The sequence below is a fragment of the Colossoma macropomum genome, unplaced genomic scaffold (assembly GCF_904425465.1).
Source record: "Colossoma macropomum unplaced genomic scaffold, Colossoma_macropomum, whole genome shotgun sequence".
In the NCBI taxonomy this organism is placed as follows: domain Eukaryota; kingdom Metazoa; phylum Chordata; class Actinopteri; order Characiformes; family Serrasalmidae; genus Colossoma; species Colossoma macropomum.
Genome location: NW_023494903.1, coordinates 888,975 through 915,138, shown reverse-complemented (window position 1 = coordinate 915,138; position 26,164 = coordinate 888,975). Strand labels below are relative to the sequence as shown.

General features: G+C 40.0%; 1 protein-coding gene across 2 annotated transcripts in view; it reads right to left on the bottom strand.

Moving 5' to 3' along the window:
• Positions 1 to 22,735: 22,735 nt before the first annotated feature.
• The window catches only part of cpt1cb (carnitine palmitoyltransferase 1Cb), a 72,197-nt gene continuing 68,768 nt past the window's right edge, over positions 22,736 to 26,164 (bottom strand). For both annotated transcript variants that reach the window (XM_036560751.1, XM_036560750.1), the window contains exons 18-19: positions 25,570 to 25,662; positions 22,736 to 23,186 (exon numbers count right to left, since the gene is read on the bottom strand). In XM_036560751.1, coding sequence (XP_036416644.1) covers positions 23,094 to 23,186; positions 25,570 to 25,662 — 186 coding nt within the window. In that variant the 3' untranslated portion in view covers positions 22,736 to 23,093. The remainder of the gene's footprint in view (positions 23,187 to 25,569; positions 25,663 to 26,164) is intronic.

Sequence of the window (26,164 nt, the reverse complement as noted above, 5' to 3'; positions counted from 1 at the left end):
GCAATGGAAGCAACCATACCCTTGAGATGTGCTCACAATTTAAGAGTAGAAATCACAGGGACAAGACGGACTTTATTAAGGCAACTGGAGTTTGTTTTGGCTGAAAGTGAGCCACACAAGCAAAGACTGTAGGAGTCGTCTGGATTGCAATGTGTGCAACCAAAAGCATCCTGGAGTCCACAGACCAATTTGAGAAGTCCTCTAAGAGTGTGGTTGTTGTATCACCACAAACGTGGCCATACTGGGGCCGGTCCTGAAGAAGAATGTGTCTTTTCTATTGTTCCAGTTAAAGTGAAAAGTCAGAAATCTAACAATATAGTCCAAACATATGCCTTTTTAGATCCTGGCAGCTCAGCAACATTTTGTACAGAGAATCTTGTGAAAATGCTAAACTTGCAGGGAAAAACAACTAGTATTCTGCTGTGAACCATGAATCATGAAAAGTCAGTGGACAGTTGTGTGATATCTGGTCTGGAGGTTTCTTCACTGGATTGTGATCAGTTTATTCCATTGCCCGAGGTATATATGCAAAAGGTTACGCCTGTGTCTAAGCATAATATTCCCAAACAGGAAGATGTTGACCAGTGGTTGTATTTGAAGGACATCAAACTTCCAAATGTTGATTCTGACATCGATTTACTTATTGGAACCAATGCCTATAAGGTCATGGAACCATGGGAGATAATTAACAGTCAAGGTGAGGGTCCCTATGCAATAAGAACCAAAATAGGTTGGTCTCTCAATGGTTGTCTTCAAGTCAGCGAAGACTGTAAATGTAAGAAGAATGGTTGTGTTGCAACTGTCAATTGTATTTCCATTGAAAAGCTGGAAGATTTGATGGTCAAGCAGTTTAACCATGACTTTAATGAGAAATGCTCAGAAACCACTTCAATGTCGAGAGAAGAAGTGAAGTTTATGAATATCATGACCAATTCGGCTGTGTTAAAAGATGGACATTATTGTATTGGTTTGCCTTTTAGACAAGAGGATCCTGTCATACCAAACAATCGCCTTATTGCAAAACAGCGTCTTTTAAGTCTGAAGAGGAAATTTGGAAAAAATGAGAAGTTTTATAATGACTGCACTTGTTCTTAATGACATAGTTGAGCAAGGATATGCAGAGAGAGTGCCTGCCGATCAGCTGTGTCCACGTGAGGGAAAGGTTTGGTACATTCCTCACCATGCTGTATGTCATCCAAAAAAGGGCAAAATAAGAGTTGTTTTTGACTGCGGAGCTGTATATAAGGGAACGTCACTGAATTCTCAACTTTTGCAAGGTTCAGAGCTTACAAGTTCACTTGTTGGAGTCATCAACAGATTTAGGTTGGAGCCAGTAGCATTGATGGCTGACATCCAGGCTATGTACCATCAAGTCAAGGTCCCAGAAAGACATCTTGACTTTCTGCGTTTTCTGTGGTGGCCCAAAGGTGATGTGAGAGAAATTCCAGTGGAATATCGAATGACAGTACATTTGTTTGGTGCTGTATCATCTCCGAGTTGTGCAAATTATGCACTGAGAAAAACTGCTGATGACAATTGTTTGGATTTTCCAGCAGGTGTGGTCAAAACAGTCAGGAACAATTTCTATGTGGATGATTGTCTTAAGTCTGTCTCTTCGGAAAGGAATGCAGTGCAGATGATTAAGAACTTGACTGCTTTGTGCAAAAGAGGAGGATTCTATCTGCCCAAACGGGCAAGCAACAATCGCTCAGTGCTAATGTCCGTTCCAAAGGAGAACAGAGCAGAGGGACTAAAAGAGCTGGATCTGGACAAAGACAATCTTCCCATTGAAAGGGCACTTGGCTTGCAGTATTGTGTTGAGGATGACAGCTTTAAATTTAAGGCCAGCGTTAGTGAGCGACCACAAACTAGAAGGGGAATCCTGTCAATGATAAGTTCGCTGTATGATCCTTTGGGATTTCTTGCACCTTTCACATTATCAGCTAAACTAATTCTGCAAGAACTTTGATACGTAGAACGTATGGATGGGGTCAGGACATTCCTCAGTCTTTGTCTTTGGAGTGGCAAAGGTGGCTGGAAGATCTCAAGAAGATTGTTAACTTCAAGGTGGATCGTTGTAGTAAGCCTGCTGATTTTGGGAAGCCAGTCAAATTACAGCTTCATCATTTTTCAGACGCTAGTCAAGATGGTTGTGGTACTGCATCCTATTTGAGGCTGGAAAATGGCAGTGGTAGAGTACATGTCACACTACTTCGTGGAAAAGCCAGAGAAGCTCCATTGAAACAGATGACCATTCCTCGTATGGAGCTTACAGCTGCTGTCCTAGCAGTGCGCGTTGATAGAATGTTGCAACAAGAATTACCAGTTCCATTAGAAGGATCAGTGTTTTGAACAGACAGCACAACAGTTCTAAAATACATAAATAATGAGACTAAGCGCTTCCATATCTTTGTGGCCAATAGAATTGCTGAGATACGAGGAACAACTGAGGTTCAGCAATGGATGTATGTTAACACCAAAATGAATCCAGCTGATGATGCCTCAAGAGGAATGAAAGCCAATGACCTTTTAAACTGTAGATGGATACAGGGGCCGGAATTTCTATATTTATCAGAAGAGGAATGGCCCAGGCTTGAACCAGGTCCCAAGGTAATCTCTGATGATGATCCAGAGGTAAAGAGGGATTTTCTCAGTGAATTTAACTGTTGAGGATGGGAAAAACTACACTAGCTTGTTTCTCAGTTACTTTTCATCTTGGGAAAAAATGAAAGTTGCTGTTACTTGGATGCTGAGGTTTAAACAAGTTCTCTTAATGTTGCGTCAAAAAAGAAGAGAACTTCAGACCATCAGTGAAAACACTGGAGAGCAGAATTTTGAAGCACAAAGAATGATGCAATATTTCAAGGCATCACTTATTGGCAAGGAATTGAGTCCAGAGGATATGGCAAAGGCAGACAAGGCAATTATTTGCTTTGTTTAGAATCAAAGATTTCCAAGAGAGATGGCATGTTTGACAACTGGTGCCAGGTATGTTAGCAAAGAAAGTCAACTGTACAGACTAGATCCAGTTTTGGCATCGCTCAAACAATACGCATCACACAAACATGAGCGTGGGTCGCTGCGTTCCCTCTGTTATATAAGCCTATCCCGCTTTCTGAGAGCAGTATTCTTGAAATAGTGTAATTCTGTACAGTATCTTTCTCAAACTGTCGCTCTGTAATTGTACTCAACGTAGTCCAGCAGCGATGTTGACCCCCCTGTAATGGCGGCGCCGTTGACGGGCCTGGCTGGACTCAACGCGGCATCTAGGTATGTATATCTATGAACAAAACTCAATGGAGTTCCATTCACAACATAATGGAGCTTAGGAGGATTCTAGAAGATTCTTTCTTATGGAGGAAGTACATTTCAACGTTGTGGGCACCAAACCGTTTTGAAGAAAAGTGTTGGTGACTTATTTACTATGCGCCCATGCACTCAGCGACTCCTCGCTCTGTGACTGTACCTGGTCTGACCCCAGATAGTGAGTATACATCGGTCCGCTAGCTTGATAAGTTTGGCACTCCACTGACAGTTTGCCTCTGCCTCTCCCAGATAACTGTGCTGCATACGAGCTTTAACTAGTATCTCCTCAAACAGATTTAAATGCACACAGACGTTTATTTCAGAAAATGAACCGAGACAAATATTACAAACAACTGAGAGAAAAAAATAACTAGGCCTAATGTAAAATGACTTTATTTAAAATGCTGACACTGTGCTAGATTAAAATGATTTACTATATTAATTTACAAAGAATAACTAAAGAAAGGAAGGAAAGAAAAATAAGTAAATTAGACTGTGAGTGGAAAATGAGCGATGATAAGTGGAATTTTTTTTCTAATACTCTGCTTAACCACTGGTGGGCCGCCTGGAAAATGCTAAGTAAAATGCCAGAGGACTGCCATCAGTGGGCCAACAGTGGCCCAGTATCCTCTTGCTATCTGGGACACTTCATGTCTGAGTTGCTGTGGTTCCTAAACACTTACGCTTTTCGATAATACCACTCACAGTTGATTATGGAATATCTAGGATGGACGAAATTTCAAACTGTGGCGATGGGACTGAATGGAACACCTGAATTCAGTGATTAAAAGGTGTGTCCCAATGCTTTTGTCCATACAGTGTATATAGGTACACAAATGCATTCATATGCACAGTGTGCACAGTGTTAATGAGCTCTGCTAAAGCCTGAGTAGACTGATAAATCAATGTGATGATCAGTTATCAATCTCAGTGTTACTGAGCTCTGCTAAAGTCTGAGTAGACTGACAAATCAATGTGATGATCAGTTATTAATCTGAGCGTTACTGAGCTCTGCTAAAGCCTGAGTAGACTGATAAATCAGCGTGATCAGTTATTAATCTCAGTGTTACTGAGCTCTGCTAAAGCCTGAGTAGGCTGATAAATCAACGTGATCAGTTATTAATCTCAGTGTTACTGAGCTCTGCTAAAGCCTGAGTAGACTGATAAATCAATGTGGTGATCAGTTATTAATCTCAGTGTTACTGAGCTCTGCTAAAGCCTGAGTAGACTTATAAACCAATGTGATGATCAGTTATTAATCTGAGTGTTACTGAGCTCTAGTAAAGCCTGAATGGACTGATAAATCAATGTGATCAGTTATTAATCTCAGTGTTACTGAGTTCTGCTAAAGCCTGAATGGACTGATAAATCAATGTGATCAGTTATTAATCTGTGTTACTGAGCTCTGCTAAAGCCTGAGTAGACTGATAAATCAGCGTGATCAGTTATTAATCTCAGTGTTACTGAGCTCTGCTAAAGTCTGAGTAGACTGATAAATCAACGTGATCAGTTATTAATCTCAGTGTTACTGAGCTCTGCTAAAGCCTGAATGGACTGATAAATCAATGTGATCAGTTATTAATCTGTGTTACTGAGCTCTGCTAAAGCCTGAGTAGACTGATAAATCAGCGTGATCAGTTATTAATCTCAGTGTTACTGAGCTCTGCTAAAGCCTGAGTAGACTGATAAATCAACGTGATCAGTTATTAATCTCAGTGTTACTGAGCTCTGCTAAAGTCTGAGTAGGCTGATAAATCAACGTGATCAGTTATTAATCTCAGTGTTACTGAGCTCTGCTAAAGCCTGAGTAGACTGATAAATCAATGTGATGATCAGTTATTAATCTCAGTGTTACTGAGCTCTGCTAAAGTCTGAGTAGGCTGATAAATCAACGTGATCAGTTATTAATCTCAGTGTTACTGAGCTCTGCTAAAGTCTGAGTAGGCTGATAAATCAACGTGATCAGTTATTAATCTCAGTGTTACTGAGCTCTGCTAAAGTCTGAGTAGGCTGATAAATCAAAGAGATGACCAGTTATTACAGATCCTCTACAAGGAACACACATCTGCACGCTTTAATTTAACGTTTATTTGCAGAATTTATTAACTTATGTTTTATAAGTAACATTAAGACATAAATTTCACATGTTAAGATATAATAAAATAAACATAAAATGTGGCCTGTTTTTTTCAATATTTTGTTTATTCAATTTACTCAGTAAATAAATAGAAATTATGCTCTAAAATTAGCAAAAAGGGCCATAATTAAGTTAGTTTCCTGTAGAGGATGGAATTTGACCCAGGGTTACGGTCTGTTGTTACAAAAAATAAATAAATAAAGCTCCAGATCACATGGCAGGACAGAACTTGAATGCATTTCCTGAATGGTCTCAATAGAGGAAACAGGTTAAGGAGCAGAGTGCAGATATGAAGTTCTGGATTACAGATTTGACTGTGAAGCAGCACATATTTAACCTTAGCCTTCCTGAATAACTGCCATACCTGCCACACCATTTGGGGTGGAACGGAAAATGTAAACAATAAGCAGGCGAGTATGAAGCTAACTTCAGCCTCATTCACTCTCGCTCTTCATACAGTTTGACAGCTCTTTGTACAGTATGAAGAAGGCTTCTGTAGCCACAGTGCGTCTTGGCCATGCTGCCTCTTAATCCCACTTCTTACATCACGTTCGTGTTTTTGGATCAGCTGCAGTGACCCCAGATGAGGCCATCTAAAAAAAACAGTTGGCAGAGTAGTGAAGCTGTAAAGACTCTGTCTTTCATTTTTCTTCTCTTTTCTTTTTCCCCAGAGATCATCTTCAAGTGTTTGTGTGAGTTTATGTGCCCAAAACAGTCATTATTCATTTTAACATGTTCATTATTTAAACCCACTTTATCCCTAAACAGGCTGTTTCTGTTGCTGTACCTTTGACTAAGAGTAACATTTGTAAATGAGCTCTGGTCTGATTGGCTGCCCTCTTTTTGAAACACTCCTTTTTTTTGAAACACTCCTTATAACTTCAGCATGAATGGGTGGGGCTAAGCTGTGGCAGGCTGTATAGGCAGATTTAATCACAATGTCCTGTTTTTGCAGCTTAGTTGGGAACAGTACGGACTGGGGAGTGACCAGTATGTTTTGAAATATGCAGTTTTCCATGATATGAACCCTTTAAAACAAGCTAGAGGGAAACTTCCCCTTTAAAAAAAGTGCAGGAGTTCTAAATGTCAGACCTACATGATCTGATCAGTACAGAACACGGGCGTCTACAGGTGGTCATGAAGACTCGCATGCTTTCACTTTTCATTGGTTATGCTATGGAGTGTGTGGTTACAGTGCGTGCGCCCGCCGTGAAGGTTGCCAGGTTTGTGGCCAGGCATAGAGAAGACTTAAAATACAGCAAGATCTGTATCTGTATATAAGACTGTCATATAAGTGAAAGAAGTTATAATTTGTTATATAGAACATACTTTCCTCTATGTAAAGAAATAAGAACAGTCTAATCTCAATATATATTTAAACATATTTCTGTTGGATAAGCAGCTTTTGAAGAGACAGTAACAAAAGACGGGGCTTCCCAGTCTATTCAGGTGCTGGTTTAACCTGTCCTGTCATCTCAACCTGCAATTTTGGTCACCTGCTCTTCACAACAGAGCTCTGTGGGGGACATACTATGTGCCCAAGGTGTTGAGTCTGAATAACTAAATTGATTAGCACTTTAAGAGGACAAGAGGACCTAGACATGCCTGCAAAATCCTTTCCTTTTCAACAGCGCTTTTCATTGGTAATGTTGTGGAGTGTTTGTTTACAGCACCATGGTTGCCAGGTACATGATTTTCCTGACAAATTGGGCTAGTTTGAAAATGCAGTCATGTGAGAAAATGAAAAGTTTTAGCTTTTAGGTAGGTGGCTTTTAAGCGAAACTAGAGATGTTTGCTGGACCTGGCAGCCCTGCATGTCATAGAGAAGGCCAAAAATACATCAAGATCTGTGGACACATTAATAAGAAAAACAAGTAACCCGCGTTAACCAGCGAGAGATGTTTAAACTTAATAAAACCGAAAATTGGAGCTTAAAATCTTTGGGGATTATGTAAACATTTACTTACGCAAAAGGTTGGGACACTATAAAAATGCAGCACTGCCAGCTGCATCTCCAGAATGAGAACTGCTAAGCCAGCTTAGTGACTTATTACAGCCCTAGTGCTGCAGTGATACACTATATGGACAAAAGTATTGGGACACACCTCTTAATCATTGAATTCAGGTGTTTCATTCAGTCTCATTGCCCCAGGTGTATAAAATCAAGCACTTAGCCATGCAGTCTGCCTTTACACACATTAGTGAAAGAATGGGTCGTTCTAAAGAGCTCACTGAATTTGAGCGCAATAGGAGTCCACCATTGCAACTAGTCAGTTGGCAAAATGTCTTCCCTCCTAGATATTCAACGATAAACTGTGAGTGGTGTTACTGAAAAGTGGAAGCGTTTAGGAACCACAGCAACTTATTCAGTGTCTGACTACATATAGTTACAGAGCCAAGTCGCCAAAGCTCTGCTAATAACTGCAGAGTTCCAAACCTCCTCCGGCCTTAACATCAACACAAAAACTGCACAGTGAGCTTCATGGCATGGGTTTCCATGGATGAGCAGCTGCATGCAAGCCTTACATCACCAAGCACAATGCCAAGTGTCAGATGGAGTGGTGTATAGCACGCCGCCACTGGACTCTGGAGCGGTGGAAACTGTATTCTGTGGAGTGACGAATCACACTACTCTATCTGGCAGTCTGATGGACGAGTCTGGGTTTGATGAATGTCAGGAGAACATTGCCTGTCTGACTGCATTGTGCCAGCTGTAAGGTTTGGTGGAGGAGTTATAATGCTACGAGGGCTGTTTTTCAGGGGTTCATGTAGGCCCTTTAGTTCCAGTGAAGGGAAATCTTAATGCCAAGACATTTTGGACAATTGTTTGCAGAAGGCCCTTTTCTGTTCCAGCAGGACTGAGCCCCAGTGCACAAGGCACGGTCCATAAAGTCATGGCTGGGTGAGTTTGGTGTGAAAGAACTTGACTGACCCTGCACAGAACCCTGACCTCAACCCCATCAAACACCTTTGGGATTAATAAGAACAGAGATTGGGAGCCAGGCCTTCTCATCCAACATTGGTGTCTGACTTCACAAATGTTCTTCTGGATGAATGGAGTAAAATTTCCACAGACTCTCTCCAAAATCTTGTAGAAAGCTTCTCAGAAGAGTGGAAGCTGGTAAAGCTGCAAAGGGGGACCAACTCCATATTAATGTCTATGGATTTAGAATGAGACGTCATAAAATAAAATGCTGATTAAAGAAATATCAGGTTAAGAGGCACCAAAAAAAACTTTAGCCTTACATACAGTCAGCAGTACTGAGCAGCTGAAGCTTACAGTGTTCTTGAGGATGAAGACGGCCACATTAGAGAGCTGTGCATTTTGCTTTTTTTTTGCATTATTGGCTCTTAAAATGAGTTAGAATAATAAATAAAAGCTGTTTTATTCCACTAACAAAGCTCAGTGCTATATCTATACTGACCGACTGGTTTATCTTCCTGTTCCTCGCTCTTCCTCGCAGACGCTTCTAGCTCCATGATATTTTTGGGTTGCCTCGCATGCTCAGCATGTTTCAGATCTAATCACAGATTTTTACTGATGTTCTAGTCAGCAGGCTATGAGGGCCACTGCAGAGCTTCAGCTTGCACTTCCTCAAGTACTTCATGGTAGATTTTGAGATGTTTCAGTTTCTTGAATGACTGTGTGACATTTGCTTCCAGAATTTGCTGATATTTAGCCAAGTTTATTCTTCCATCTACCTGTGCAAAGTTTTCTGTGCCACTGACTACAATACAACCCCAAAACATAATAGATACCCACGCATGCTTAACAGGTGGCACAGTGTTCTTTTCATTTATGCATTTCATCCATTTCCACTTCATAAATCCACAGCACTTGTTTCCAAAACCCCTCTATCTTATACAGATGTTGCTTTAGACTAGGGCTGTAGTCCAGACCACCTTTGTAGAATCCAAGGCAAGATCTTGAGTAGTCGAGACCAAGTCAAAACAGAGTCCAAATTAAAGGGAGATCTAGTCAAGGCCAAAACCCTAAAAACTCGAGTCCTATTCAGGAGAAAGCCTTGATTAGCTTTAATCTCCTTCCAGTACAAAATACTGTAAGCATATAAACAAGGACCTTCTGTCCACAACACCCCATCCCCCCCTTATAAAACGCCCTCTGTTCCATCCCCTTTAGATGAATATGACCACTTGCAATTCCACCAATTTTTCAAAAGTTTCAGCACAAATAAAAGGCTAAGATGTAAACAGGGTCATTCACAGTGGTTTGGTGTGAACTGCTCCGTTCTAGAGTAACTTACCAAGACAGAGTTGTTCACTGTGGTGGTGACAGGAATCAGACGACTGAACGTTTAATGTCTCTTAAAACTGCCTTACAGAAAGGTATTGCATAAAATGGTTATGAATATGTTGCCTGATGCCTGCAACATTGTTTTATTGTGGTTTCTTGAGAAGCTTTTGGCTCAAAATATATTTTTAAAAATGCGTTCATGGTTAAGAGGTACAGGCAGGTCATTCAAAGGCAAAATAGTCCACAATAAAACATTTTTTCCAGATTTACCACTATTTTACCACCATCTACATTACATATAAAAAGGTTCACCACTGGTTTTGGATAGTAAATAAAAAGGCAGTATTTGTGTTGTAGACATTGTGACTCCTGGTTCTCATCACCACCACCGTAAAGTCGGTGAGTAAGTTACTCTACAATTAATCATTTCTCATCGAACCACTCTGAATGACTTTGTTTGCGTATCAGCCTCTGAAATAAAATTCTGAAAGTTCTCCTTTAGATTTCTATTATCTACATTTTCATTCCATCCTCTTGTGAGATTTACACACTGCAGGAGTTCTTAATGTCAGATCTACATGTTCTGACCAGAACAGAACACGTGCTTCTACAGGTGGTTATGAAAAATCACACGCTTTCACCTTTCATTGGTTATACTATGGAGTGTTTGATTACAGTGCGTGCACCCGCCGTGAAGGTTACCAGGTTTGCGGCCTTCTGTCCATATTGGGCAACTTTTAAGCTCCCTTTTGGGCTGCAGATTTATGCTGGACATGGCAACCCTGCCTGGTGCAGAGAAGGCTTAAAATACAGCAAGATCTGTATACGTATAAATGACTATCAAATAAGTGAAAGAGGTTAAAATGTGTTATATAGAACATACTTTCGTATAAAGAAGTACATGCAATGTATTTACTATTTATCACTATACATACATATATATATACACACACACACACACACACACACACACACACATACACACACATACAAGTATCTGTTGTTGGATAAGCAGCTTTTGAAGAGACAGTAACAGAAGACGGGGCTTCCCAGTCTATTCAGGTGCTGGTCTAACCTGTCCTGTCATCTCAACCTGCAGTTTTGGTCACCTACTCTTCACAGCAGAGCTCTGTGGATGACATAACATGAGCACAAGGTGTTGAGCAAGAATAGCTAAATTGATAAGCGCTTCTCTCCAGAGCAGGGGTGTCAAACTCAACCACTAAAAAGGCTCATATTAAAAAATCTCAGCAAATCTGTGGGCCAGATGTGTTTTTATTTTATGTTTAACATTTTGCCATGACCTGATCGGGCCATTGTTTGTTCAAAATATGCCAAAACTGCAACAGCAAAATAGGCACTGAATATTTTTTCAAAAATAATACAAAATAAAAATAAATTGTTTTAGGTAGTTTTTTTAAAACTGCCTATTTGCTTGAACTAGACACCAGGCATCTTTTCTTTTTGTTCAACCACTGGCCCATAAATTGTTGTTGGCGGTGGGGTCACTGTGTTGATGCATACTATGTTGCAGTGCATGCTGGGGACTGTAGTGCATTTCAGGGTGAAACGGGCTACTAAGAATAGAAAATTAAAATCATTTCGTGCGTCTGTGTAGGTCTGTGTCATGGGCCTGACTTGGCCTGTGGGCCTTGGGTTTGACACACAGCTTCTAAGAGAACAAGAGGACCCAGACATGCCAGCAGTTGGATATGCTTTTTATTGATTATTCTGTAGAGTGTTTGTTTACAGCAGCAGGGTTGCTAGGTACATGCTCTTTCCTGGCAAACTGGGCTGATTTGAAAATTTTCGTGGGACAAAATCAAAAATGTTTCAGCTTTTGAGTGGGAGGCTTTTAAGGGAACCTGGAGATGTTTCCCTGACTTGGCAACCCTGCCTGTCATAGAGAAGGCCTGCGGACACATTAAAAAGCAAAACAATTAAGCAGCGTTAACTAGTGAGAGATATTTGAAGTCAATAAAACTGAAGATCGGAGCTTATAATTGTAGATTATCTAAACATTTACTATTTACAATTAATAAAATGATGTCAGAACAAAACCTATAAAAACTAATTCATGTATTTATCTCCAGCAGGCTGGACAACTGCAACGGTCTCTTTACTGGCCTTCCCAGAACCGCACTCAGACAGTTACAGCTTATTCAAAATGCAGCTGCAGGAACGCTTCCGAGCGCATTACCCCCATCCTCAGGTCACTGCACTGGCTACCAATTAATTACAGAACTGACTTTAAAGTGCTTCTAATGGTATATAAATCTCTGAATGGCCTTGGACCAAAATACACTGCTGATCTGCTGTAAATATATGAAACCAATAGGCCTCTTCGGTCACTAGGGACCGGTCAGTTAGTAGTGCCCAGAATCAGAACCAGGCAGTATTCCATCACTGTGCTCCTACTGCTGGAACAAACTTCCAGATAAGGTCAGATATGCTCCAAATGCAGCCATCTTTAGGTCCAGATTGAAAACGTTGTTTTTTTTGTGCTTTTGTTTAGCACTGCAGTTCATCTTAATCACTAGTTCAATTACGTTCAAGTCTTTATTTTACCTGCTATTATATTGTCTTTTGGACCTGTCCAGGGTGTATCCTGCCTTCCACCCAATGACTGCTGAGATAGGCGCCAGCTCCCCCCGCGACCCAGAAGGATAAGCGGCTTAGAAGATTACATCACTCATCTATTTGGCTGGAAAGCAGACAGTTACAGCTCTCATACGACGCCCACCTTTTGAATGTAGCTTATGAAATATGAAAGTTATGAAGAATATGACGAAGTGCATTTTGGAACCACCAGTGGTCTCAAGAAGTTGAAAAGTTTAAGTTAAAATTTGTATCACACTTTATTTTATAGTCTTTATCTCAGCACTATTTTAATTTTGTTTTATTTGCTACATTATTATTTTTATATTTAGCTCCTAAATATTTTCTTAAGCTCTTTCAAATTATTGCAGTTTATTTTGAAGTTTGCTAGCACAGGTCCCAAGGATTGATTGACAGATTAGAGGTTGCCATTACTTCGAGGTAAGATTTTATTCAGTTACTGCGGCTATTCAGTGGGTGAAAGTGGTAACTTTGAGGTGCTAGATCCCAGAAATGTTACAGGCTGTTTTATTAGCTATTTTTCTGTTTGTGAAAAGCACTTTGAACCACCAATGTGTATGAAAAGTGCTACACAAATAAACTTGCCTTGCCTTACTTACATAAAAGGTTCAGACAGTATAAAAATGCGGCACTGCCAGCTGCATCTCCAGAATGAGAACTGCTAAGCCTGCTTAGTGACATATCACAGCATTGTGTTACCATCAAGCCTGATACTGTAAATGTAGTTGGTAATTGCTGCAGAGAGTTTTGTTAGAGGGAATAAAATGCTGATTAAAGAAATATCAGGTTGAGAGGCACCAAAAAAGCTTTAGTCTTACATGCAGTCAGCAGTACTGAGCAGATGAAAATGCAGTCAGGTGAGAAAAAAAAAAGTTTTAGCTTTTAGATAGGCAGCTTTTACGCAGTGGAAACTGTGTATTCTGTGGAGTGACGAATCACACTACTCTATCTGGCAGTCTGATGGACGAGTCTGGGTTTGATGAATGTCAGGAGAACATTTCCTGTCTGACTGCATTGTGCCAGCTGTAAGGTTTGGTGGAGGAGTTATAATGCTACGAGGCTGTTTTTCAGGGGTTCATGTAGGCCCTTTAGTTCCAGTGAAGGGAAATCTTAATGCCAAGACATTTTGGACAATTGTTTGCAGAAGGCCCTTTTCTGTTCCAGCAGGACTGAGCCCCAGTGCACAAGGCATGGTCCATAAAGTCATGGCTGGGTGAGTTTGGTGTGAAAGAACTTGACTGACCTGCACAGAACCCTGACCTCAACCCCATCAAACACCTTTGGGATTAATAAGAACAGAGATTGGGAGCCAGGCCTTCTCATCCAACATTGGTGTCTGACCTCACAAATGTTCTTCTGGATGAATGGAGTAAAATTTCCACAGACTCTCTCCAAAATCTTGTAGAAAGCTTCTCAGAAGAGTGGAAGCTGGTAAAGCTGCAAAGGGGGACCAACTCCATATTAATGTCTATGGATTTAGAATGAGACGTCATAAAATAAAATGCTGATTAAAGAAATATCAGGTTAAGAGGCACCAAAAAAAACTTTAGCCTTACATTCAGTCAGCAGTACTGAGCAGCTGAAGCTTACGGTGTTCTTGAGGATGAAGACGGCCACATTAGAGAGCTGTGCATTTTGTTTTTTTGTTTTTTTTGCATTAATGGCTCCTAAAATGAGTTAGAATAATAAATAAAAGCTGTTTTATTCCACTAACAAAGCTCAGTGCTATATCTATACTGACCGACTGGTTTATCTTCCTGTTCCTCGCTCTTCCTCGCAGACGCTTCTAGCTCCATGATATTTTTAGGTTGCCTCGCATGCTCAGCATGTTTCAGATCTAATCACAGATTTTTACTGATGTTCTAGTCAGCAGGCTATGAGGGCCACTGCAGAGCTTCAGCTTGCACTTCCTCAAGTACTTCATGGTAGATTTTGAGTTAGTCCTTTCGTACAAGCCTTGTTCTGTTCTTTTCAGCTTCAGTTTCTCAAATGACTGTGTCCCATTTGCGTCTAGAATTTACTGATATTTAGCCAAGTTTATTCTTCCATCTACCTGTGCAAGGTTTCCTGTGCCACTGACTACAATACAACCCCAAAACATAATAGATACCCACGCATGCTTAACAGGTGGCAAAATGCTCTTTTCATCAAATACTTCTTTATTTATTGCCAAACATACCTGTAGTGATGAGGCCAATGCGTTCCATTGTTACTTCATCAGTCCAGCACTTTTTTCCAAAACGCCTCTGGGTTAACTAGATGTTGTTTTGCGCACTTCAGACTAGGGCTGGAGTCTAGAACGCCTTTGTAGAGACAAGTCCAAGATTTTGAGTAGTCGAGACCAAGTCCAACAGAGTCCAAATGAAAGTGAGACCAAGAATTAATGCACCCAGTGCTCGCTCTGAATGAATCCACCCAATGCCCACACTCTGAATGAATCCACCCAATGCCCACACTCTGAATGAATCCACCCAGTGCCCACACTCTGAATGAATCCACCCAATGCCCACACTCTGAATAAATCCACCCAATGCCCACACTCTGAATAAATCCACCCAGTGCCCACACTCTGAATGAATCCACCCAGTGCCCACACTCTGAATGAATCCACCCAATGCCCACACTCTGATGAATCACCAATGCCCACACTCTGAATGAATCCACCCAGTGCCCACACTCTGAATGAATCCACCCAATGCCCACACTCTGAATAAATCCCCCAGTGCCCACACTCTGAATAAATCCACCCAGTGCCCACACTCTGAATGAATCCACCCAGTGCCCACACTCTGAATGAATCCACCCAGTGCCCACACTCTGAATAAATCCACCCAGTGCCCTACTCTGAATAAATCCCCCATGCCCACTCTGAATGAATCCACCCAGTGCCCACACTCTGAATAAATCCACCCAATGCCCACACTCTGAATGAATCCACCCAGTGCCCACACTCTGAATAAATCCACCCAATGCCCGCTATGAAGGAATCAACCGACAGCCTGTCTGTTTCTGTCTTCTGGCTTAAGTCGATACATTTACTTGGCTTGTTCAAGTAATCCTCGTCTGTCATTTTTGGCATCACAATTATATAAAGATTTACCTGATTTTTTTTTGACAAATTAAAGTCCAATAAAGCCTTTAAATAAGCAAAACAAATTGTTCCAATAATAATACCATAACATCAGCATCCCTTCCTGTCCTTATACCTGCTCGGATCATCTGCCTTCTGCTTTTAAAGGGGAGGCCAACACAGTGCAGTACAACAGAGTTAATAAGGAAGACTTGTTAAATGGTTCACCTCTGTGCAACACTTTACTGCCAGGTTCAACACCATCCAATCAGATTTTGGAAACATGCTTCTCAATCTACTGTAAACCCCAGTGTTCCTACCTAACATCACCAACCAATTTAACTCATTAGCAGTATTAGACTACAGACACTTATCCAGCAGGCCAGGCGCTAATGTGTGCCTTTAGAGTACATTTAGCACGAGTCAGTTAGCAAAACAGTAGACTAACACACAGTTACACTGTCAAATTCAGTAAAAACTCTTTTACAGTACAAACTCTACTGTATAAACAACTGTAATTAATAATGTGTCTCCGTCTGAATGTCAAGATGTGTTCTGTAAACAAAATTTGGATCTGCCCATTTTTGATTTAACAAATGTCTTTATTCTTTTGAGTAAATATCATATTCATGTTTGCAAATAGAGAAATATTTTAATTTGTTTATTTGTGAATTTACACAAATCCTTTAAAGCTTTACAGTAATCAAGAAACCGAGCAAAAAGACAAAAAAACGTATACGGAAGCAATTTGGAAGCACTTCTGTTGGTCCATTGGTCTATGTAAAGGGCAGCTGCTCAAAAAGTCACAAAAAATATCTTTTGCTTGACCATGACCATACTGGGTGACCAGCTAAAACATCACCAGATCAGCATAAACCAGATCAGACCAGCATGAATTTCACACTCCACTGTGCTTTTCTCTCAGCAGGACTTGGTGAGAGAATGAGGCCTGTCAGCCACCTCTGAGGTGCGTACTTAAAAATGATGGCTCTTCAAGGGTTCTTTAGTAAAGACAATGGTTCTATATAGAACCATGAACACTTTGCATCGTGAAAGCGTTCTTCAGAGTGATGAAGAATTTGTTTTAAATATGGTTCTATACAGAACCTTTTTGAAAAGGGTTCTTCTGTTGTTACAGGCTTGACATCATAACAATAGAAGAACTGGTGCTAAGTAGAACCCTTTTCATAAAGGTTCTATATAGAACTATCTACAGCACATTCTCCATCAATCTGAAGAACAATTTAATGATGCAAGGAACACTTTAATCGTGCAAAGGGTTCTTGGAGTGTTCATGGTTCTATATAGAACCGTTTTCTTTACTAAAGAACTCTTGAAGAGCTGTCGGGCAGTAATCAGATTTCTGTTTTGCAACCAGCCAATAAACTAACAGAAGACGACGTGACACAAGCGTAACGTGAAACTCAAACTTGATGCTGCAGCTTCTTTTTTAAAAACATTGCGCCACTTTACCTGAAACTATGAACATATATCATCTAGAAGATTAAGAATATTTTAATCCTTCATTTCGTCAAGGATGTATTTCGTTTCAGCGTCGCTCCAAACGTGTTTGCTGCGTCTTGTGGCAACGCTGCTTCCTTATTTCTGGTACCGCGGTCTGTTTTTGCACATTTGCAGAGTGAGATATCCGAAAGAAATCAGAGTAAGAGTTCACATGCACTGAGAAATCTGATTACCGAGCTAAAATCCAGCCTATTGGATTTCTTAATCAGATTTCTAGATCTTACTCTGATCTAAGAAATCAGAGTGTGCTGTTTACAAGACCATTTGAATAATCAGATAACTGCAGAAATCCGATTATGATCACATTATTGAGTGCACCAGGGGTGTCCACTTCAAACAAGCTGGAGCTCACCTGAGTCCACCTGTTTAATCCGTTGGTTTTAATCCTCAAATTGCTGATCATGTGAGCTCCTGCTTTGCTGAAGTGAAAACCTGCAGCCACACCGGCCCTTTGTGGAAAAGACTGGACACCCCTGCCTTAGACCCATCGATCTGGAGAGTCATTTTGAGTTGTAAGGAAAGAAAAAAATCCTTTTTACAGTTGATTGAAAATGCTGTGTCTTATTTACTATCTTACTGTGTCCAGTACAACAATCCCTTCCCCATATCATTTTATTTTTCTCAGATGTAGCAAAGCTATGCACAGCAAATGTATAAACACCTGTACAAAAGGTAACACAGACTACCAATATGCCAGTACTTCTGTGATCAAGCTCGCCCATTCCCCGGTCTGTGTACCTTCTGTTCATTTGATTTTCTTTTTAAAAATCAGTATTGAAAAACGGCAAATGGGTCGATTCTCGTTTCTGGTTCTGTTATTGTCAGTGGAAAAATGAAGAAATAGCTTCGTTTTACAATTTCACAAACTAATCACAAAATCAAATAACAAACAGCAATGAAATAAAGCGTCGTATTCTACTTATCCAAATTTAGAATTTCCCATTATAAGAGGAAATAAAGGTGCAGAGCGCAGGTAGTGAAGCTCAGAGATCACAGAAATCAGGCCTATGGTTCTGGTGTATTGGTCGGCTATATTACTTTTTGCGCAAGTGTTTGTATATTTGACGTGTACAAACTATATGTGAAAGAAATGATATAGGTAAAAACGGAACTGCCACCATTTGACGGGGGCTTTGTGCCCCCCAGATCAGCTGCAGATGCGCTCAAGTTCAAGAAGGGCTCTGTCGGTATTCTGCCGAACTCCCCCTATGTGTGCGCGTTCATCATCATATGAACACTAGATTACATTCTGTCTTTCAGTCATAGTGACCAGTACTGTAGCCTCTTGGTGAAGGAGACTCAGGAGAGCCTGTCGTTCTGCTAGAGAAGCGCTCTTTATTGACACCAACAGAAAAGAAACATACAGGGCAGCGCGTTAGCAATGAAGGTCATCTCCGCTCCCTCCGCTTCATGGTAGACACTTAACCCTACTAACTAAACACACCCGGGCCAGCGGGGACAAGGGGATGCTGGAGGGTGCTGAAGCCCCCCTATCCCCCACCCCCGGCCTCCGAAAATCGTTCAGCGCCCACGTTGTCACCCCTGAAAAAGGTTGAATTCCCACGTTTGATTCAGACCATCGAAAAAAAAATGCTCACAGAAGCGAACTGAGTACAGTCCTGCGCTCAGAAGACCCCTGGCGCAGCTCTACCGCACCGCTAAAGCTCCTTTCCCCCCAAAACCGGAGCGCCACCGCCGCCACACGAGTATAAGAACACTGTGAACACAGGACAGCGCACATGGCAGGAGTCGTGTTGTGTGTCGGCGCAGTTTTGCGCATGCTTGATATTTCATTAATTTAAATCAGTAAAATCAACCCCTTATTCTATTGCTGGTTGTTTGTTATTTGATTTTACGATTAGCCTGTGAAACTGTAAAATGAAGCTATTTCTTGTTTTTCGACTGAAAATAACAGAATCAAAAACGAGATTTGACCCATTCGCCGTTTTTCAGTATTGTTTTTTAAAATTAAAATGAAATGAACAGAAGGTACACGGGCCCATTCCTCTTTTGTTTGCTGGGTATTTGATTTTATGATTAGTTTGTGAAACTATAAAACTAAGCTACTTCTTGATTTTTTCACTGACAGTAACAGAACCAAAAAATGAGAATTGTCCCATTTTCCCGTTTTTCAATTCTGGTTTTTAAAATGAAAATCGAATGACCAAAGTATGGTGGCCGAGAAGACCCAATAAACTGCGAATAATAAACGAGCTGGAAATGCAGAAACCACTTTCATCAAAATGACAACATGGTGATACATTTTACAAATACACTGCAAATTCGTAGATGCTCTGTAGCCTCAGAAGACACTTTCATCAGTTCGTTTCATAAACGCACTGCAAATACAGAAACACGCAACTTCAGAAGCGCTGATAAGCCAGTCGCAACACAGCGGAGATGTTTTGCTGTAACTTTTCTTTGAGTAGATTACTGCTATCACTGTAAAGTAATGAGAATTAGCTGTAGAGTGTAAATGTAAACGTTTAACTAGTAATAACAGAGAACTACCACAGTACAGCTGCGACAGTCAGATAGAAAACTAGCCAGCCAGGTTAACCATGAACTGGAGAAGGGAGTGTCTGAGTGTCGGTGGTCTGATCTGCTTCTGTCAGTGATTTTCCATCACAGATATTTAATCTGCTTTGAGCCCTTTGAGTCTTCCAGAAACATTTCCATTGTGTTGTGATTCACTTCCGTTGTATTGTGAATGGCTTTGCAGCGTTTCTGAAGTTGTCTGTTTTCTTTATCTGCAGCATGTTTGTGAAAAGCAGTTCAGGTGTAGTCATTCTGATGAGTGTTTTCTGTGTCTGCAGTGTGTTTATAAGTTTGTAAAGTGTTTTTAAATGTACTTGTACTTTAATTGCCACTGTACCAAAGGTATACAGACCGTTAATATAATGGAACAGCATATCACAATATGCAGCAGTATGACCCCATTTGCAAAAAAGCTGGGTTGCTGTGCAAAATGTAAATAAAAACGAAATGCAATATGTTCAAATCATTTAAACCATATATTATTTGATAATAGTACAGACAACATATCAAATGCTGAAAATGAGAAATGTTATTGTTTTTTGAAAAATATTTGCCCATTTTGAGTTTGATGCCAACGATGTTCCAAAAAAAAATTAGGACAGGGCAACAAAAGGCTGGTAAAGTTGTGTAATGCTAAAAAACACCTGGTGGTTCATTGGCAACAGGTCAGTAACATGATTGGGTATAAAGGAGCATCTCAGAGAGGCGGAGTCTTTCAGGAGTAAAGATGAGGAGGGGTTCACTGCACGATCAAATAGTGCAACAATTCAAGAATAACGTTTCTCAACATAAAATAGCAAAGAACTTTTGCTTTTCATCTTTTACGGTACAAAATAACATTAAAAGATTTAGAGAATCTGGGGAAATCTCTGTATGTAAGGGACAAGGACAAAAACCAGTATTTGCTGGCCGTGATCTTTGGGCCCTCAGGCGGCACTGCATTAAAAACAGACATGATTCTGTAGTGGTAATCACTGCATGGGCTCAGAAACACTTCTGGAAAACACTGTCTGTGAAAACAGCTCATCACTGCATCCACAAATGCCAGTTAAAACTCTAAAATGCAAAGAAGAAATAACATATAAACAGGATCCTGTAACGCTGCCACCTTCTCTGGGCATGAGCTCATTTAAAATGGACTGAGGGGAAGTGGAAAAGTGGGAAATCATACATGCTGTGTCCTCTGAGTCAAAGACCACTCAGATTGTTATCAATGCACAGTTCAAAAGCCAGTATTCATGATGGGATAGGGGTGCATTAATGCACATGGCATGGGTGACCTGCACATCTATGAAGGCACCAATAATGCTGAATGATATATCATGTTTTGGCAACATATGCTGCCATTCAGATGACGTCTTTTTCAGGGAAGGCTTTGCTTATTCCAGCAAGACCATGTCAAACCACATTCTGCACATATTACAGCAGCATGGCTCTGTAGTATTAGAGTGCAGGTACTAAACTGACCTGCCTGCAGTCCAGACCTGTCACCCAATGAAAACCGCGTTATGAAATGAAAAATATGACAAAGGAGACCCCGAACTGATGAGCAGCTGAAATCCTACATCAAACAAGAACAGGAAAACATTTCACTTTCAAAACTACAAAAGCCGGCATTCATGCATTAGTGCACATAGCATGGGTGACTGGTATATCTGTGAAGGCATCATTAATGCTGAACGATATATACGATATATGCACTCCTCAGTATCTCTTCAGTTCCCAAATGCTTATAGAGTGTTGTTAAAAGAAGAGGTGAAACACAGTGGTAAACATGCCCCCGTCCCAACTGTTTCGGAACGTGTTGTTGGCATCAAATTCAAAACGGGCATGTATTTTTCAAAAAACAATAAAATTTCTCAGTTTCAACATTTGATATGTTTGTATTATTTTCCTTTAAAATATGGTTTACATGATTTGCATGTCATTGCATTCTTTTTTTATTTACATTCTGCACAGCGTCCCAACTTTTTTGGAAATGAGGTTGTACAATTACAGCCCTGCTACATATTACACAAAACCATAGCCTTACCCTGAACAGACATTCCAGAGCCCATGTTTTTTAAGCAATTTAAAAGAAATGCTCAAGCACTGCAGAAAAAGATTTTAATTTTGGTTTTATTTTCAAAAGCACAGTACATTTCCTGATATTATTCAAGTCACAGATAACCAAAAGCATAACAAAAGCATTGCCCTGTTCCACACAGAGGAGGAAAATTGACAGAAAAAAAGAAAAACAATCAGCTTATTTGGTTAATACCCCTTTTTTCTGCACGTTCCGTATTAAAGAACAGGAAGATAAACAGATGTACTGATACTGGGTCTTTCCTTTGGTAGGCTTTAGTGGGGTGTTGCATTGTTACAGCAAGTATTAACAGGAAATCGCTGGTATCAAAATCATGAGTAATAACAACCTAATATATACCATATAAATCAAAGCGCAGTACCACCAATGATGCCGTTACATTGCAATTTCTTCCTACCGCACACTTAAAGAGGAATTTACAATACAATGTCAAAGTCATGCGTAGTGTTTGTCCACTCTCGAGTGACATCACTGCTTCCCTTTTCTTGCTTTATTCTGATGTATTTTTACACAAAGTCCCTGTACTGAGGAGAGAAGCATGTCCTTATAGCTGAATGAACCCTTTCTTTCTGTCTGCTTTAGTGAGGCCATGGGTTACAGGTCAGACAAAATCAAGCAAAGCAGATAGGCCAGGACGTTTCAGTCAACTATGTGGACAATCAGTGACTCTTCATTCTTTCTGCCCTGGTATCAAACAAAGCTTAGCTCACTTAGACCTTTTCTCTTATCACTTGCTAAACCTTGTGCGTTAAAGAGAGAAAGAGCTCTACTCTATTTACTTTCTCCACTTTTGCTCTTTTTATCCAGTCATTCTCTTCTCTTCAGTATCAAAACTGTACATTTTTGCATTGTTTTTGCTTCTGGAGTCCTACTGGAGCTGCTTTATTTTTACCTGGGGAGCTCCTGTTATATAATGACCAACCCAGTATGAATTAATCCAGTTTCAATCATCAGTGTGCATAATTTTTACAGTCTTAAAGTGATTACTGTAGATTGTAGAGTGATTTTAATCCAATATGAATCTGCAGTGTGTATAATTTGTACAGTCTGACAGTAATAATTGTGGAGTGATTTTAATCCAATATGAATCTGCAGTGTGTATAGTTTGTACAGTCTGACAGTAATAATTGTGGAGTGATTTTAATCCAGTATGAATCTGCAGTGTGTATAATTTGTACAGTCTGACAGTAATAATTGTGGAGTGATTTTAATCCAGTATGAATCTGCAGTGTGTGTAGTTTTACAGTCTGACAGTAATAATTGTGGAGTGATTTTAATCCAGTATGAATCTGCAGAGTGTGTAGTTTGTAATAACAGACCAACTGTTTAATAATCCAGCTAATTGTGGGAATTTGGAGACGTTTTACAGATGCTTAATCCTGAACCAACCACAGTAAAATCCGCCAGATTACGTTACAGAACCTCCCCTGGTAAAACTAACTCAGCTTGCTTAGACCAGTGCTGAATTCACACACACTCTCCCAACAACATTCACTCATTCATTCACTCTCTCACCTACAATCACTCTCTCTCACACTACATTGCTCTCTCTCCCAGTTCAGAGCTGCTTTTTTCCAGAAGAGTCCTTGCTGAGCAGAGTCATCAGGTCCATTAAGGCTCGGCTGATCTCAGAGCCAAACCTCCGAGAGTTCTGAAAACAGAAGATAAAGCATGTAAAAAAAGGGGTTCCTCTGTTCAGCGTCCCTAATGGAGTATCAAATCATCTCACAAAACCTGACTAGATATCAAATCCACTAACTCCGAGCTGTGGGGAGTCATTTTGGCCGTGGCTACATTGCAAAAAACTAAAAGTCCGCTTTTTAAATGTATCCCAACTCTATTGCATCTCAGGTCAACAGTGCAGTTTAAGTTGAGCTTCCCTCATAAAACATTGTGCTCCCTTCTTGTAAACTGAAATTGCTGAAAGTCCAGGTTGGATTTGAACTCATGATGTGCTGATGATCAGGCAGATGGACGACTGTGCTATTCTGAAGCCATTAAGTTACATTTCTGTGCCCAAGTAGGAATGAAAAGAAGATTCCAGAGGGAATAGTCTGCGCTTAGATAAAGAACAAATTACTGTGAGTTTAAATAAAGAATCCTCCCATGGATGAAAGGATCTATAATGACCACCAGTGAGTTATTTGTGATTAATAAGCTTTAGGATGTAATACTAAAATTAAAAATGGGATTTTAAGGCTTTAATTGTGTTTTGATTTGTGTTAAATTGTAATATGTTCTCATTTATTGTTTAGATCATTTCAAAGTGGCACAACTACCTGAGCTCATAATCAAACAGAGGTTGTGAATTCAAATCCCGTTGAATCTACAACCATCCTACAAATATAAGGTTCTCAAAGGTTCTTTAAAAAATGAAAATGAACACTCAAAGAACCTTTTGCATGATTACAGGGTTCCCTGTATCATGAACGGGTCCTTCAGATTGATGAAGAATGGTCTGAAGATGGTGCTATATAGGACCTTATAGCACCAAAAAGGGTTCTGCTATTGTTACAGGCTTGACATCGTAAAAAATTGAAGAACCCTTTTTGGTGCTATACAGAACTATTTTTAAACAGGTCCTATGTAGCACTATCTTCAGCACATTCTATCAATCTGAAGAACCCATTCGCGGTACAGGGAACCCTGTAATCATGCAAAACGTTCTTTGTGTTCTCCATTAATCTTAAAATGTGCTGAAGATGGTGCTTTACAGGACCTTATAGCACCAAAAAGGGTTCTGTTATTCTCCATCAATCTGAAAAACCCTTTCATCATGCAAAGAATGCTTTATCATGCAATCTTTACTAAAAACCCTTAAAGAACCATCTTTTTAAAGGGTTCCCTCTATCATGAATGAGTTCTTCAGATTGATGGAGAATAGCAGAACCCTTTTTGGTGCTATAAGGTTCTATATAGCACCATCGTTGGCACATTCTCCATCAATCGGAAGAACCCTTTCATGATACAGGGAACACTTTAATCATGCAAAGGGTTCTTTGAGTGTTCTCCATCAATCTGAAGAACGTGCTGAAGATGGTGCGGTATAGAACCTTACAGCACCAAAAAGGGTTCTGCTATTCTATATCAATCTGAAAAACCCTTTCACCATGCAAAGAACTCTTTAATCATGCAAAGGGCTCTTTGGGTGTTCTTTACTAAAAAAAAAAAAACCCTGAAGAACCATTTTTTTAAAAGGGTTCCCTGTATCGTGAACGGGTTCTTCAGAACCCTTTTCAAAAAGGTTTTATGTAGAACCATATACAGCACATTCTGAAGAATCATGCAAAGGGTTCTTTGGGTGTTCATTGTACTATATGGAACCCTTTCCTTTACTAAAGAACTCTTGAACAACCATAATGTTTAAGGTTATATTATATTCAGGACCACTAATGTGAGAGCAGTCAGAATGTTATGATATCATCACAATAGAAGAACGCTTTTTGGTGCTATACAGAACCATTTTCTAAAAGGTTCTGTACAGCACCATCTTCAGACCATTCTCCACAAATATGAAGAACCCTTGTACAATGCAAAAAAACAAAGAGTTCTTTGAGTGTTCTTTACTGAAGAATCCTTAAAGAACCAACTTTTTAAGTGTGTAGGTCAGGAGCCTAAGCGGAGGAAGGTTCAGTGGGAATTAGCGATGACCAAATTGGGGGGCGCTGAAATTCCAAGAATGGATTTAAGCAGTTTCAGCTTATAAAACTGTTTCTGAATGAGCTCAACTTTGGCCCTGTATATATGTTATACCATCTAATCCAGCTCCTTACTAACAGCTGCTATATTAAGGACAGCCCCTCCAGGGGGTAACAAAGCAGTGCTATTGGTCATCGATGCAAATTCAAGTGTAAAAGTTAACTGCAGTTGAACTTCATGCTACATTTTTCCATTTTGAAAGTCTATGATGCAAAAATCCTAACTGTCAATTTCCACTGAAACTAATGGAATTGTGCTCATATTATCAGAACACTAGTGTGACTGGGCTTTCACTGATTGGCTTGTTTGCGTGTGGGTGATGGCTGCTCACTTACAGTCTCTTTGCAGGAGTGCTTGCAGGACACATGGAAGTTGACCATGTTCTCACCAACGATGATGTAGGACACACCATAGCCATCATCAGCCACCTGTCGGAGAAATCAAACCACACATAGTAACCAGGCTGCATCTGTGTGTGTTTATTAGTGTTGTTTATGGCCAATATTTTTCGAGGGGAAGGCACAACAAGCAAGGCTTTCAATATATCACATTTAATTAAACATGAATTAAGTAAATTTAATTTAGCATAAAGCCAAAGAGCACTGACTTTTCACAGCTCTGAAAATATCAAAATGTAAAGTTTTCCAAACAGTAAATGTCTTAGATTCAAGTTTAATATTTTTTGAGACACAAATTGAATATATAATTTCAGAAGTGGAATTATATAAACATCAAGATTTATATGCACCTATTGAGTAGTTACATTAGACAGTTAGTATCGGTATCGTCAGACACTTGAGGATCAAGTGTCAGTATCAGAAGGGATATCATTCCATATCCAGAATGATGAACAGAGATTCTATATCGACTGAAAAACCTCTATATTTTATAATAAAGTCATAATAAAAGTAACATTTAAAATGCTTGCAG